Source organism: Garra rufa, chromosome 2, assembly GCF_049309525.1.
Source record: "Garra rufa chromosome 2, GarRuf1.0, whole genome shotgun sequence".
Taxonomy (NCBI): Eukaryota; Metazoa; Chordata; class Actinopteri; order Cypriniformes; family Cyprinidae; genus Garra; species Garra rufa.
In genome coordinates, this window is record NC_133362.1 from 64449429 (window position 1) to 64465579 (window position 16151).

The 16151-nt window shown below is 36.5% G+C and overlaps 1 protein-coding gene across 1 annotated transcript in view; it reads right to left on the bottom strand.

The window, feature by feature from the left end:
• LOC141326040 (NACHT, LRR and PYD domains-containing protein 3-like) overlaps positions 1-16151 on the bottom strand; it is an 83482-nt gene that overhangs the window by 38511 nt on the left and 28820 nt on the right. The window contains exons 4-5 of the mRNA XM_073834745.1: positions 15568-15741; positions 7817-7990 (exon numbers count right to left, since the gene is read on the bottom strand). Coding sequence (XP_073690846.1) covers positions 7817-7990; positions 15568-15741 — 348 coding nt within the window. The remainder of the gene's footprint in view (positions 1-7816; positions 7991-15567; positions 15742-16151) is intronic.

Genomic DNA, 16151 nt, shown 5'->3' on the forward strand with positions numbered 1-16151 from the left:
ATGTAGTATTTTACAGATGTTAGTTATATTTTGTTTAGAAACACTGGGCTAACACAGTAAGTAAATCTTCCTGTATGGGTTTAAAATAAATTGTACTTTTGTTATGTCTATTGTAATATTATCTGTGGTTGATGGTATTAGAATATAATTTATTGCCTTTCTTTTTCTTCATCAAGTATGCATAGACTTTATAAAATAAATTCTAAGAAAAACATTCTTTTAGGACCGCAAGTAAGGGTGTAACTTCTGTGTTGTTTATTACTTTTGTTCCTAATAAAAAGTTTAACTGCACTCACAAGTGAATCTCAAGTTATTTGTGTGATAGTTAAATATATTCAAAATACGCTACAAACAATATATATATATATATATATATATATATACGGGTCCTTTTCCAAAAATTAGCATATTGTGATGAAGTTCATTATTTTCTGTAATGTACTGATAAACATTAGACTTTCATATATTTTAGATTCATTACACACAACTGAAGTAGTTCAAGCCTTTTATTGTTTTAATATTGATGATTCTAGGCATACAGCTAAGGAAAACCCAAAATTCCTATCTCAAAAAATTAGCATATCATGAAAAGGTTCTCTAAACAAGGTTCTCCCAGCCTGGTTCATTACTCAAAACCACAATCATGGGTAAGACTGCCGACCAGAAGGCCATCATTGACACCCTCAAGCAAGAGGGTAAGACACAGAAAGAAATTTCTGAACGAATAGGCTGTTCCCAGAGTGCTGTATCAAGGCACCTCAGTGGGAAGTCTGTGGGAAGGAAAAAGTGTGGCAGAAAACGCTGCACAACAAGAAGAGGTGACCAGACCCTGAGGAAGATTGTGGAGAAGGACCAATTCCAGACCTTGGGGGACCTGCGGAAGCAGTGGACTGAGTCTGGAGTAGAAACATCCAGAGCCACCGTGTACAGGCATGTGCAGGAAATGGGCTACAGGTGCCGCATTCCCCAGGTCAAGCCACTTTTGAACCAGAAACAGCGGCAGAAGCGCCTGACCTGGGCTACAGAGAAGCAGCACTGGACTGTTGCTCAAATTTTGCATGTCATTCGGAAATCAAGGTGCCAGAGTCTGGAGAAAGACTGGGGAGAGGGAAATGCCAAAATGCATGAAGTCCAGTGTCAAGTACCCACAGTCAGTGATGGTCTGGGGTGCCATGTCAGCTGCTGGTGTTGGTCCACTGTGTTTTATCAAGGGCAGGGTCAATGCAGCTAGCTATCAGGAGATTTTGGAGCACTTCATGCTTCCATCTGCAGAAAAGCTTTATGGAGATGAAGATTTCATTTTTCAGCAAGACCTGGCACCTGTTCACAGTGCCAAAACCACTGGTAAATGGTTTACTGACCATGGTATTACTGTGCTCAATTGGCCTGCCAACTCTCCTGACCTGAACCCCATAGAGAATCTGTGGGATATTGTGAAGAGAAAGTTGAGAGACACAAGACCCAACACTCTGGATGCTTAAGGCTGCTATCGAAGCATCCTGGGCCTCCATAACACCTCAGCAGTGCCACAGGCTGTATGCCTCCCTGCCACGCCGCATTGAAGCAGTCATTTCTGCAAAAGGATTCCTGACCAAGTATTGAGTGCATAACTGAACATAATTATTTAAAGGTTGACTTTTTTTTGTATTAAAAACACTTTTCTTTTTTATTGGTCGGATGAAATATGCTTATTTTTTTTTAGATTTTTGAGGTTTTCATGAGCTGTATGCCCAAAATCATCAATATTAAAACAATAAAAGGCTTGAAATACTTCAGTTGTGTGTAATGAATCTAAAATATATGAAAGTCTAATGTTTATCAGTACATTACAGTAAATAATGAACTTTATCACAACTAACAGAATGCATAGCTGACATTAAAAACTGGATGGCGAATAACTTCTTACTGTTAAATTCTGAAAAAAACAGAGGTATTAATTATTGGACCTAAAACCTCCACAAGTAATAACCTAAAACACAGTCTAATACTAGATGGCTGCTCTGTAAATTCGTCATCATCAGATAGGAACCTAGGCGTCCTATTCCATAGCAATCTCTCCTTTGAAAGCCACATTTCTAGCATTTGCAAAACCGCATTTTTCCATCTTAAAAATATATCGAAATTACGACCTATGCTATCAATGTCAAATGCTGAAACATTAATTCTAGTCAGGGGGCCAAAACTGATATTAAAACTTTGTCGGACACTTTTTGGTACAAGCATACAAATTATCCAATATTAATATTTAACCCCTCAACATGTGTACTAGCCAGGTTGTCAGCTTAGAAAATGATGTTTTGTCCATTTTAACACTATATTCTTAAAAGTGGTAAAAGTGGATTTTGTTTCCCAAAGTGCTTCCATTCTCTTACCTAATGTAATGTTGGGCAAATGTGCAATATAATCCAATTTATGTGCAAGAATGACAATTAAAACATAATAATCAATAAATACCACAAGGGTATCACACCACAAGGGGGACAGTTGTGTCAGCACAGCTGTGATTTGGCATGAGGCAGTATCCAGAAAAGATGATCATAGCAGGTTTCAACAGTCTGAACAAAACTTTCAAAAGCATGATGCCCACTACACAAGATGGGGTGCTGTATTCATAGCAGACATGGAACATCTGGCACAGACAGCACCACATGTCTACCAGGGCTTCCTTGATGGTGATTTTGAAGCCAAAGAGGCCAAACACAGCTTCAACAAGCTGCCATTTGATCTTTGCCTTGAGCATATCAACAAAACCGGAAAGGTTGCTGGAGACATCTTTGACATCACTAGAAATGAGACAGCTAGAAACCGTTGGTCCATCACCTACAATGAACGTGCATCTTTAGCACAGGACACTTTAGCACAGGACACTGTGCTTTTTGTACTGACACAAGATGGAGAAGATAATGAAGACAACCACAAAGACTGCCTTCCATCAAGACTCAGAATGGATAATGATGATGTCATTCAACTTGTAGACCAATTCCAGAGATACCATGTCTTCCAGTTGGACAGTATGTATGAGTTGGTGTCTTTGACAACCGGTGATGTTGCTTCATAAGATATACTGAATGACCTAACACATGCTGCAGAGTCTGGGAAACAAACGGTAACTGAGCTGGTGAAAAAGAATGAGCACAATGAACACAAACTTCCATAACAGCCTCACTAAGAGAAAACTCAAAACATTCTCAAATCTTTACAGAACAGACACCAAACTTGGAAAACTCAAATCTAAGTGTGTGAAGCCTGACAGGGATATTTTCTGTCGCAGTCGGAAAATCAATGGACAGTGGCAGAGAGGTTAACATAGATGGGCTTCTCCAAGAGGAACTGTGCGCAGTCCCCCTTTCACTTGCCACAACAGAGTCAGTGCTCAGACCTACTAGCAAAGCTGACTTAGCCACCATACTACAAGCTTGAGCAAAAGAGACCGGGCTAAGTCTATCTATTGTGAGAACATGCACTATCATTGATGGGATGACTTTAGTAAGAGCAATAGGAAAACCTCAAAATGCATCAACCTTTGTGGATTATGCTGATATTTTCATACAGGAAGTGACTGGCAATCTATATGGGAACATTACTAGAGTGGATCTAGTCTAGTGTTCAGTACCTACAGAACTCCATAAAGGGTGGAACAAGAGAAAAACGCAGCACCACACAGCGAAACATTTGCACCATTGTAAGTAATGATGTAAAGATGCCAGCTAACTGGAATAGCTTCATTGAAATGGACGAAAACAAGGCCAGCCTGACACAATTCCTTTCTATTGAACTTGAAAGGCATGTCATTCAGTATGGTCTTGAAATTGTAATAAGTGGGGGATTTGATGATGCTGAAAAAGTGGCAATGGCAGCTGGGATTGATGTTTCCCACCTACGGGCTGCACATGAAGAAGCAGATACCCGGATATTGCTACATGCTGTTGATGCCACAACCAAAGGGTATGAGAGGTTCATCATTCAGTGACGCAGATGTACTGTTGTTGCTTCTTGTGTTTGCACACCTGCTGAACCCAGAAATTTGGATGAAAGCAGGGACTGCCAAGAAACCAAGCTACATTAAAGTGCACGACATTAAAATGATATTCTGGATGGTCTGTTGGCTTTTCATGCCATTACTGGATGTGACACTACCAGTCAGTTCACTGGAATAGGAAAAAGGACGGCGTGGAAAGTGTTCCAGCAGTGCCCTCATCTTCTCCACAACTTTGGCGAGGATGAAGTACCAAGTCCAGCTGTTGTGTCCTCAGCAGAACAGTTTGTCTGCAAACTGTATGATCCAAAAACAACCAGCACTTCAATCCATGATGTTCGCTGTGCCCTGTTTCGGAAAGTGAAAGCCAATGTGGATACTTTGCCACCAACTCAGGATGCCTTGTCTCTGCACCTCATGAGGGTCCACTATCAAACAAAGATTTGGAAACAGTCACTGGTGACCCATCCACAGTTGCCCTCACCAACCAATTTTGGTTGGCACATGGATGGAATGCTTGTCCCCCAGCTTTTGACCAAAGAACCTGTACTGGCCAGGTGCTTGGAGCTGAAAATATGTGGATGCAAGGAAAGTGGAAATCAGTGCAGTACCAGGCAGTGTCAACGTCGAAAAGGTGGAATATTTTGCAGTGGGGCATGTGGGTGTGCCTGTGCAGCTTGGTGCAAGAATACTCAGGTACTCACATCATTATTATTGAGTTTTGCCACATTATATGCAACTATATTGTTTTAGATTATTTGGCATGATATTTTTTTTCTGTTTTGTAGATTATATTTTTATTATGCCTTTGGATGCATGCATGTTTTTTTATTAGGAAGCTATTCATTATCAAAACAGTAAACTCTTCTTTTGTGTCCCTGACCAGGACTCAGACTGAGCACATGGACATGGTCCCTGGGTGCCTTCTGTTGGCTACATTTCCACCTTGCAGAGGTGGGTAGAGTACCCAAAATCTGTACTCAAGTAAAAGTACAAGTACTTATGGAAATATTTACTCAAGTAAGAGTAAAAGTAACAATCTTAATAGTTACTTGAGTAAGAGTAAAAAAGTATCCAATGGAAAAAGTACTCAAGTAGCTAGTTACTAGTTACTTCTGATCTGATTGATATGAAGTGAAAACCCTGAATTTCAAACTGTTTGGAAAGCTTCCACACACCTCTCCTTGAAAACATAGGCTGAAGTAAGGTGTGAAAATCAGATAGGAGTTTAATTAAAAAAAAATTAATACACAAATGTAAACAAATATCAAGGAAGTAATTTTATTTCATTATATTTATTTCATTTAGTGTATCTGTACATTTTTTTATATTAATTTAAAGCGATTCCCTTTCTAAGATCTGCACAAGTAAAATAAACGGTAATGGGATTGGACAATGTGAAGTGGAATATTAAGCCATAAAATGGCATGATTTAAAATTCAGATACAGTTTCACACAAAAACAAAATATGTTACACTATGGCATTTCATCCTTTATAACATTAAAAGGGATAAATTGAGTATATAATTTATTATATTTATTTAAAATATTACTGTACTTGTTTAGATTTTTAGAAGGCACCTTAACTTTTTACATTTACAACTCTGTGTTTGCTGCATAAAAACATGGGTCGATAATTGCAATCATTTGACCATAAACATCTCAAAAAATGTATGTGAAATGAAAAATTAATTCTCGGTCACGAGGGGGCGCTTTAGGAGCGCTGAAATATTACGGTTTCCATAGTAACAGCTGAATACAAAGCAGCATTAACGCAGTTTCATCAGACATGAAATGAAGATTCCAACGACACGTTTCCGAGGACAGTAACGGAGGAACTGCATCAAATGTAGCGAAGTAAAAGTAAAGTTTTTTCACTATAAATGTACTTGAGTAAGAGTAAAAGTACCTATCTTGAAATATACTCTAAAAGTACTAGTTACCCCAAAAATCTACTCAAGTACATGTAACGAAGTAAATGTAATTCGTTACTACCCACCTCTGCCACCTTGACATTAAAATATAACTTGTGCAGCCTTGCACTGTCTCCAACTACAAACTTTAAACTTGGCTTGACTCATTCCCATAGATAGGGGTACTGATTGATAGAGGTTTTGGGATATTATGTTATGTTTCCAAGCTGATATTCTATTTGAAAACTGGTTATCTTTAAGCAGAGATTGTTTTATTTCATGTTCTAGTAAGTTGTCTCTTACACTGTACAATAAATGTTCATGTTCACACTTCAGCAGACATCCCATGAGTGTTAGCTTTCATTTGATACCATTTTTATGAATATGGGCCTTGTGGTTGTGGAGATATTCAACATTTATTGTTGGCATGTCGTGTTGCGCAAGAAAACCACAAAATTGGCCTAAAATTTCTTGTACAATTCACACACAAAAAAATCAGTTTGACAACCACCCTAATATCTTACCTATGGGTGTCTTCTAACTAAAAAAATAAACAAACTCCAGCTGGTCCAAAATGCAGCAGCTAGAGTTCTTACTAGAACCAGAAAGTATGACCATATTAGCCCGGTTCTGTCAACACTGCATTGGCTTCCTATAAAACATTGTATAGATTTTAAAATCTTGCTAATTACTTATAAAGCCCTCAATGGTTTAGCTCCTCAGTACTTGAGCGAGCTCCTATCGTATTATAGTCCCTCACGTCCGCTGCGTTCTCAAAATTCTGGCAATTTGATAATACCTAGAATATCAAAATCAACTGCGGGCGGCAGATCATTTTCTTATCTAGCGCCTAAACTCTGGAACAATCTACCTAACACTGTTCGGGAGGCAGACACAATCTGTCAGTTTAAATCTAGATTAAAGACACATCTCTTTAACCTGGCTTACACATAAAAACATTAACACATTCCTATAATGCAAATCCGTTAAAGGATTGTTAGGCTGCATTAATTAGGTCAACCGGAACCGAAAACACCTCCCATAACACCTGATGCACTCGTTGCATCGTAAAAAGAATGGCATCTACGCTAATATTAGTCTGTTTCATTCTTATTCCGAGGTCACCGTAGCCACCAGACCCAGCCTGTATCCAGATCAGATGGTCACTCCAGTCCCCTGGATCCAGTCCGTACCCAGCTTAGATCATGGATCACCACCTGGAGATGACTTCAATAGCCGGATGAGCTCGGATCATCAATAAAAACTTTGTTAACCTTGACGGCCATCTGTGCTACACCACGGGATCCTGATGAGTTCTCTACAATCGAACATTGGTACAAACTGTTGTTTGGTCTGGCCAGATGAGAACTGGTCCCCCGACTGAGCCTGGTTTCTCCCAATGTTTTTTTCTCATCATTTGGTAGAAAAAACTCTAGCCTACCACATCCAGTTCTCAAAAGTCTTGTGAACAAATTTTCTGTATGTGTTTCATGACCTTATTTCAGTGACTTCAAAAATGTTGTTTTTCACTAAGCCCGCATAAACGTTGTTTTCTCAAAAATTCAATAATGTACATTCATGCTGCTTACATATTTTTGTAGTCCAATTTGTGCTGATTACAATGTATTTAGGCCATTAATATCTTTTTAAGATACTGAAAAAAGCACAAATGTCAAGGCATGTCAAAACTTCTTCAGGGCCCCAAAAAATAATGCGTAACTCACACCCTATTTTCCTGTTTAAATATTGTGAAGTTGCTTTGACACAATCTGTATTGTTAAAAGCGTTATATAAATAGAGGTGACTTGACTTTCCTATGCCATATACCTTCTATGTAGATATCAGAGAACAATTTAAAATATTGTTTTAATGCATTCTATGGCACCATTAAACAATACAACCCCAAAACTCCTCCAGGTTGACATACTTGAGTTTATCCAGTGAGCAGTTTGGATCCTTCAGTTTCTCAGAAAGCAGCTTCACTCCTGAATCTCCTGGATGATTGTAGCTCAGATCCAGCTCTCTCAGGTGGGAGGGGTTTGAACACAGAGCTGAAAACACATTCCAACAGCCTTTCTCTGTCACCATACAGCCAGACAACCTACAAACACATATAGCAACAGTACACATCACATTAGTGTTTGTTTGATTCTTTTTATGTTTAACTGATTATTCAATAAAAGCAGCTGGTCACAAAAAAAGATCAGGAACAAACAAATATTGCCCCAAACCATTGAACAGTATATACATAGTCGCGCTTGTAAACACAACACTGAAATCCACACTTGAAGATTTTAAGCCTGATTTTGAGCCTGATTTGCACCCCTAAGCAATCAATTGGGGGAACAGCCTGACTCAAGACTTGTCACAAATTACTTTTTTCTTTTTCCAAAAGAATCCTCAATTGTGTGGTGTCATTATGATTAATTTACTGCTCCTCATCACGTCAAAGCCTGCAAGATCCAGAATCATAAATATTTAATATGTATGACTCTTGAGCATGCTTCCTCAGACGTGATATCCACAGTAGTTCCCCAGATCTCAATTCAATCAAGCGTCTGTGGGATATGTTAAACTAGCGGAGTTGCAAAATATGACTGTTTGTAAAATAAAATGTTTTAATTAATTTTTAAATGATTTCTTTCTCATTGGTTTGAATAAGATTTAGTCAGATGGTCATTTTACACCCAGATGGTGCATCTTAACCAAAACTTGACTTGGGTATTACAGATCTGGCCATTAAAAATGCGTCTATTTTCACGCGGCAGCCTGCAATTCGGCACGCGTGGGCACGCGTCCTGCCGCAGCGGCTTTTTTAGATTTTTTTACAACGTTGTTGCACTTCATATAATATCCGCCAGGTGGCGCAAGGAACAACATTCTGTAGCCAAACACCATGGCCAGCTCTAGGGGGCGTTGGTCACAAATACCAGTACAATAGTTCAATGATTCCTCTTTCCTGAAATTATGGTTCAAACCAATAGCAAAAAGATAGCCTATTCATAAGCAGGTGCAGTTATATTGTTATTTTGTTTTCTTTCTTTGTTTTCCTGACGAACATTTATTAGACTGCATCGGAAACAGAAATGTTAATTTCGGTTATTTTATTTCTCCAACCGACAACTGACGTAAACTGCTAAATTCGTTTTCAGGGATTAATTATACACAAGCAAGAAGCAGCATAAACATCAGAACCTCACGTGCAGAGCTTATGCACAGAGAAAACCCCAATAAACCTATATATAATAATAAATAAAATAGGCCCACATAAGAAATATATGTTTTTCTTTTCTGAATGAATAATAATTTAACAAATTAATAAGTAGCAAGCCTATATGCAGAATTTTAGGCAATTTCTGTGATGCGCCCTTAAACCAGCATCTTGTTTCCATTTTTTTTTTTTTTACAAATAGCCTACACGTTTTTTTTTTTTATTGTGATTGTACACAAATAACAGAAATATGTAAAATATCATAGTTTTAAGCAATGCCGTACTCTTGAACGAGTATTGTAAGCTGTATCCACTTTATTAAGGGGAAAAAAATCAAGTGATCCTGACGGCGCCGCGGGCAGTTAAATTACTCGACAACTTTCACCTTCAGAATAAAATACATTTGGCTATATATTTCAGCGTTTTAAAGCAACATCAAATTAAGATATGCATGTTTAAGAGGTAGTTCATCTTTTTCTTTTTCTAAGATACACAATTTTAGATACACTGACAATTAATTTGAGTAGAGACAGATAGAAATGGGAAGGATAAATATAAACTACAGTATTTTTGCGATTTTGGTGCTTAGAAATTTATTCTAAGCGGGCCGCGGGCGAATAATATAGTTAATATAGCGTGGAGCTGGTGGATGCGGAATAAAACCTTGTGGAAGCGGGACTGGAAAAGTACTTTGTTATATCCTATAGACTATTTAGATACTTCATCATCAAGCAAAAATTTATTCATAAGCAGGAGCAGTTTTATTATTATTTTCTTTTATTTTTTTCCTGTTGAACTTTTATTAGACTGCATTGAAAATAGAAATGTTAATTTCTGTTTTTTTTTTTCCAAATGACAACCGACGCGTTTAGTTATTATTAATGACAAGATTGTGTTAAATTACATTTAAATTGAAACGTGGCTGTGACACATTAATAACAGTTAAATTCGTTTTGAGGGGTTAATTGTACACAAGCAAAAAGCAGCATAAACATCAGAACATCACGCGCAGATCTTATGCACAGAGAAAAGCCAAAAAAGCTGTATGTAAAATAAATAAAAATGCCGATATGCGAAATATAAATTTCTTAATGAATAATAATTTAACAAAACGAAATTAAATAAAATGAATAAGTAGCAAGCCTATATGCAGAATTGTAGGCAATTTCTGTGACGCGCCCTTGAACCAGTATCTTGTTTACATTTTTTTTTTTTTTTACAAATAGGATAAACATCTGTTTTTTCGTTGTGATTGTACACAAATAACAGAAATATGTAAAATAGCATAGTTTTGAGCAATCCCTTACTCTTGAACGAGTATTGTAAGCTGTATCCACTTAATTAAAAGGGGAAAAAAACGTGATCCTGACGGCGCCGCAGGCAGTTAAATAACTGGACCACTTTCACCTTCAGAATAAAATACATTATATATTTCAGCGTTTTAAAGCAACATCAAATTAAGATATGCATGTTTAAGAGGTAGTTCCTCTTTTTCTTTTTCTAAGATACACAATTTAAGATACACTGACAATTAATTTAAGTAGAGAGGAATAGAAATGGAGAGGATAAATATAAACTACAGTTTTTATAGAGTTAAAAATTTATTTATTTATTTATTAGTATTATTACTATTATTATTTTGATTTGTTTTTGCGATTTTGGTGCTTAGAAATTTATTCTAAGCGGGCAGCGGGCGAATAATATAGTTAATATAGCGGGAGCGGGTGGATGCGGAATAAAACCTTGTGGAATCGGGACTGGAAAAGCACTTTATTGTTATATCCTGTAGACTATACTTCATCATCAAGCATGGGCGTCGGAAGCAAAATAAATGTGGGTGGGTCCTCCCCCAGAAAAATAAATACTTTAGTATATGCCATTTTCTGTAGTCTGGTGCCTTTTATTTAATGTTTTTACACAATGCATATACTCCATATTTACAAATATTACAAAAGACGGCTATACTGCAACATTTTCAGTGGCGTAAGTGATAATACGAGTAACATATTGTTTTTGACGCGGGAGACCCGAGTTCGCATCCGCCTTTTGGTGAAATCATTTTCGAAATCGTCTCCCTTTTCACTTATATCATATCGGAAAGGCATTTGTTTATTAGTTAATTAATGAAATAATTGAAAAGTTGAAATAAAGTATCAACTAGGGTTAGGTCACCTACCGTAAGTGTATCTGAGCACTATACTGTACTTTTAGGAGTGTTAATAATTAATTTTATTATTATTATTGTTATTATTATTATTATTATTATTATTATTATTGTCTTTAGATTTGTTCTTACATTTTGATGCCGTACATTATTATGACGCACTGCCCATGCAGTTTTTTTTTTCTTTTTTCTTAAAAACCAATTGAAGTGAAAGGGAAGAAACCCATGTAGATTTGGCCTAATGTCCATAAATACTATAGCCTAGTATTATATCGTAATATAGAAAATAATTTAGACAAATAAACAGAAGGCTCACTTTTCAAAACAATAAAGCTTAGCCTATATGAATGACAACGAATACAACAATTGTTAAGTATCAAAAGTGCTCCAGTGAGTTATGGAATTTTTTTCCACCTTTTTTTCTTTTTCTTTTTTTTTTAAGTGGAAAAGTAGTTCTTCTATTTCGGAGAAGTTCATTAAGTCTGTCTCTTAACAGCTTCCAGTCACGAACTGCGGGTTGAATCTCCGACCAACGATCAGTAAAAGTTTTTTTTTTTTTTTTTCATCTTTAAACAGCTCCGATTTACATCATTTTAGCCTGGAACTAGGCTTAAGTCTGTTCTGGGAAACCAAAGGGAAGTGTATTTTTTTTTTTTTTTTCAGTTTTCTGAAAAGTAGCCGTTAATGAGGCATCAGAGTTAAGCGGCATGCAGTATAAAGAGCGAAATGTTTATGAATGGCAGAGTGGGGGTGGGGTGGGGTGTTGAATGCTGTCTGTTGCCTTGTTGTAATCAACATTTGGAGACTTGGGGGTGCTGGGGGCGGATTCCGACTGCATTCAGTTGCATTTCGAATTCAGCATTCAAATGCATGCCAGGGAGAAGGGGAAAGCTTTCCTCACAAGCTCCACTTTTTTCAAAACATTAGTGTCCAACCTGACACGCGGGTCAGTGGATAAACAACCCGAACCCGACCGTTTTCAAATAACCCACCCGCAACTCGGACCGCAGAATAAAAAAAATAAAAATATTGTACCCGACCCGCCTCCTGACCCGTATGTTTAATACTAAAGTGATTAAGCTGTGGAGATGCAGTCTGAAATATCCCGACATCAGAAATCCATTGGTGTACAAACTAAAAAATAAAATTAAAATAAAACAATGTGTCCTGTTGTAAAGTCGTTGCCGTATTGTTGTGTATGAAGTTCAGATGTTATTATTATAAGAAATATATATGTTTTAGGATTCTCCTTATTTTTGTTTTAGACATCCATCAATTACGTTGAATAAAAAAAAATTCCGCGCTGTTGGAAACAAGACTTTCGCTTCTACTTTTGAGACCGGTGTTCGGACGTTTTTCTAAAAAAAAAAAAAAAAGAATTCAAAATTCAAAATTTATTGTCATAAAAACAGAAGGTGAATATAATTCAAAAATGTTAAGTATTTGCTGATTAAAGAAAACATGAAGGATGCCGCTTAATATTTGGCTTTTACGTGAACTTTAAAGCATATCCCTCATTCCATTTGTTTTCTTTGTTTTGTAATCTTTATATTATTTTCGTGAAATGTATTTTTGCTCAACATGCATTTCTCGTGGCCACGAGTTTAATGAATAAACCAACCTGCGTGACATTAGTAACCCAGAATTATTTGAGATATTTCGTTTTGAGTTAAGAAATTGTTTGCCTATATTAATTGTTATAGAAATTAATACAATATTAAATAATTATACAGGCGATGCTGTATATGCTAATGCTGTCTGTGCGCAATGTAGAGAGCTTTCACAAGTGTTTACATGTATTACATGTTGGCCTACTTCAAATTAAATAGCCCTGCAAGAAACATTTCATGCATCCCACAATCTTGTCCATTGACTGACCTTCTTTTTTTCCCATTATATTTGTATTATTCGTTTGTATTCGTTATTTTTTCCTTCATTTTGATCTCGTTACATAACATTCTGAATGTAAATGATACTGTAAAGGTGCTATGACTGGGGTTTTTACTGGAATGCAGTTTAAAGGTTAAATTTAACATATATTGTATTTTATTTAGTCTAACTAATAGACAAATAACTGAAGAGTGAATCATTCACGTAGTTTCATTTGGAAATAATTTATCGTCACACAGTAAAATAGGCCTACATTCCTTCTCTTAATTAAAGAACTGAACATATAAAATTTGAATTGAACATATTTTATTTTGTTAAGTCTAATTAACAGACTAGACTATATAAATATTAAACTGTTTTACTGAGAAATTAATCATTCACGTAGTTTCATTTGTAAATGAAAACATCATGTATCGTCACACACGGGGATACATACAAATAAAAAGTCAAAACGAAATTGGCATAATTGTCAGGCGTTAAAAATAAATAGCCCTAACCAGGTATTGAAATAATAATAACCTATAATAAGAATAAATAATAAGTGATTTAGAGCTATCTACTTTTTTCTTTATTGTGAATCGCTTAACCTAAATAACTTTATATATGCTATTTGGCATATATTTAGCAAATATTGTGAACTACAATTATGCCAATAAAGTTTTGACTTTATGATTGTATTAATGCCCGTGTGTGACCATACGATTTACAAATGGAACGTGAATGATTCACTCGACAATGAAACACTATATAGGTTATAATTAGACTAAAAATGAATATATGCCATATAGTATAATCAAAGCTTTCATGGCATGTCAGCATTTATCATTTAGATTCGGAATGTTAAGAGATCGAAATTAAGGGGGACATACTGAATATAAACGAATAATACATTTATTACAGAAAAAAAGGATCAATTAATGGATAAGACTTAAGGATGCATAAAATGTTTCTTGCAGGGCTATTTAATTTGAAGTACTTATATGTAATAAATTCTTGATAAACCTTTGAATGCTGTCTACATCGCGCACAGACATTCGCATATACAGCATTGCCTATTGTTAATATATAACTTAATATTGCATTAATTTCTATAACAATTAATAAAAACATTTCTTAACTCAAAATAAAAAATATTAATTAACCTATCTCTGATAATCCTGGGTTATGGTTACGCAGGTTTGTTTATGCATTAAACATAAGGATGTCGTTACCTCGACAAAATAATCTTGTGGCCACGACATAATTTGACATTCCCAGGAATTAATATCTCGTGGCAATGACAAAAAGTAATATGACGTTCCTACGAATTCATTTGTGTGGCCACGACAAACATAAGTGAACCGAAGGTGTCCCCTCCAGGTTACAGTACCTTTTAGTTTGCAGCAATGTTTTCAGCCTGCTCCAGTCCAGTGCGTTACATGACTGCCCCCTACTGATCATGTCTTTCCTATGTCATTGTATTTTCCGTGTTCCTTTGGAATACACCGGCGTCACGCGAGACCACTTTACTTCCCGCGCGCATTTTAAAAGGCCAGATCTGTATAAATATGTGTTATAGATTACTGGTATCAAGACAAGTGCTTATAATGGAAAATTAATTGCAAATTAAAGTGTGAAACACTGTCAAATATGTTATATGATGATTTACCTGCTGGCCTGCTGGAACCTTGAATTCATATTTGCAATGTTGAACTGCCTTTAGCAGCCTTCCTTCACTCTTTCTGTTTTTTTCCGTTGTTTTTGTTTACAAAGTGGGCCAACAACAGCAAATTTTGTATTATATTAGATTTGATTGGGAACAGTCTTTTTGTTCAAATCAGTGGATCGTTAACCGAGCGGTACAGAAACGCTGTGAGCTGGGTGATGGGGGTTGGTGAGAGGGGCACCTCAGCTGATGAGGACAGAGGGGCAGTGGCTCTAGCTGTAAGAGCTATTATTATACTGCACTTCTGTTTTTGTTTATTTGTTTATTTTATTTTTTGCTACACTGCACACATAATAAAAAAAGCCACTAAAAGTATGTTTCAAAATTATATTTCTGGTTATGTAGCCTTTTTAAGACTCACATTCATATCAGCCTGCATCAGTTAACTGTGTTGCATCTTAATAAAAGTAGCCAAATTCTATTAAAATTTTTTTAGCAATTATTTACAGTTTCAAATGTATATTTCAATTATCCAGTGCTACATCCAAGCCAGAAGTAGCCCTCATCTGTTTTATGATATATGGGGCCCAGAAACATTTTAATATACCTGGGCCACATTTTTTGCCAAAGGTGGCCCACATCCGGATGCTATCTGGGACTGTTGTTGTCTCTTGTTCTGGCGTTGCATTGAGAGCAGATTGTTGACAAAAATCAATGGCCATTTATTGTGGTAGCATTTTGTTAATTATTTTATGGAAAACCAGTTACCTCAGTATCTTCAGCTGACATTCTGGACTCTTCAGTGCTTCAGAAAGAAGCATCACTCCAGAATCCTGCAGGTCATTGTTACTCAGGTCCAGCTCTCTCAGGACATAGTTTGAGGATTTCAAAACTGATGACAAACTCTCACAGGACTGAGCAGTGAGATTACACAGAGAACATCTGAACAAGAGCAACAGTGTGATTTTTTTTCCCCCAAAAAAATAAATAAATAATCAAGTATTTCAAACTCAAACCTCAGTATCTCCAGCAAGTTTGGACTCTCCAGTCCTTCAGAAATAAGCTTTACTCCAGAATCCTGCAAGTCATTGTTATTCAGGTCCAGCTCTCTCAGGGGGCAGTTTGAGGACTGTAGAGCTGAAGACAAACTCTCACAGGACTGAGCAGTGAGATGACACCCACACAGTCTGTGACGAAAACAAAACAAACAGCCATATTAATGTCAATTTATCAGGTAGGTTATGTAGTTTATAGGGGTCTGACGAGACACTTATCCCACGGGATGAGACAAGAGACCGGGATCACGAGAACAGTCAGAGACAAAACTTTTTTTTATAGAAATCCTAAATTAA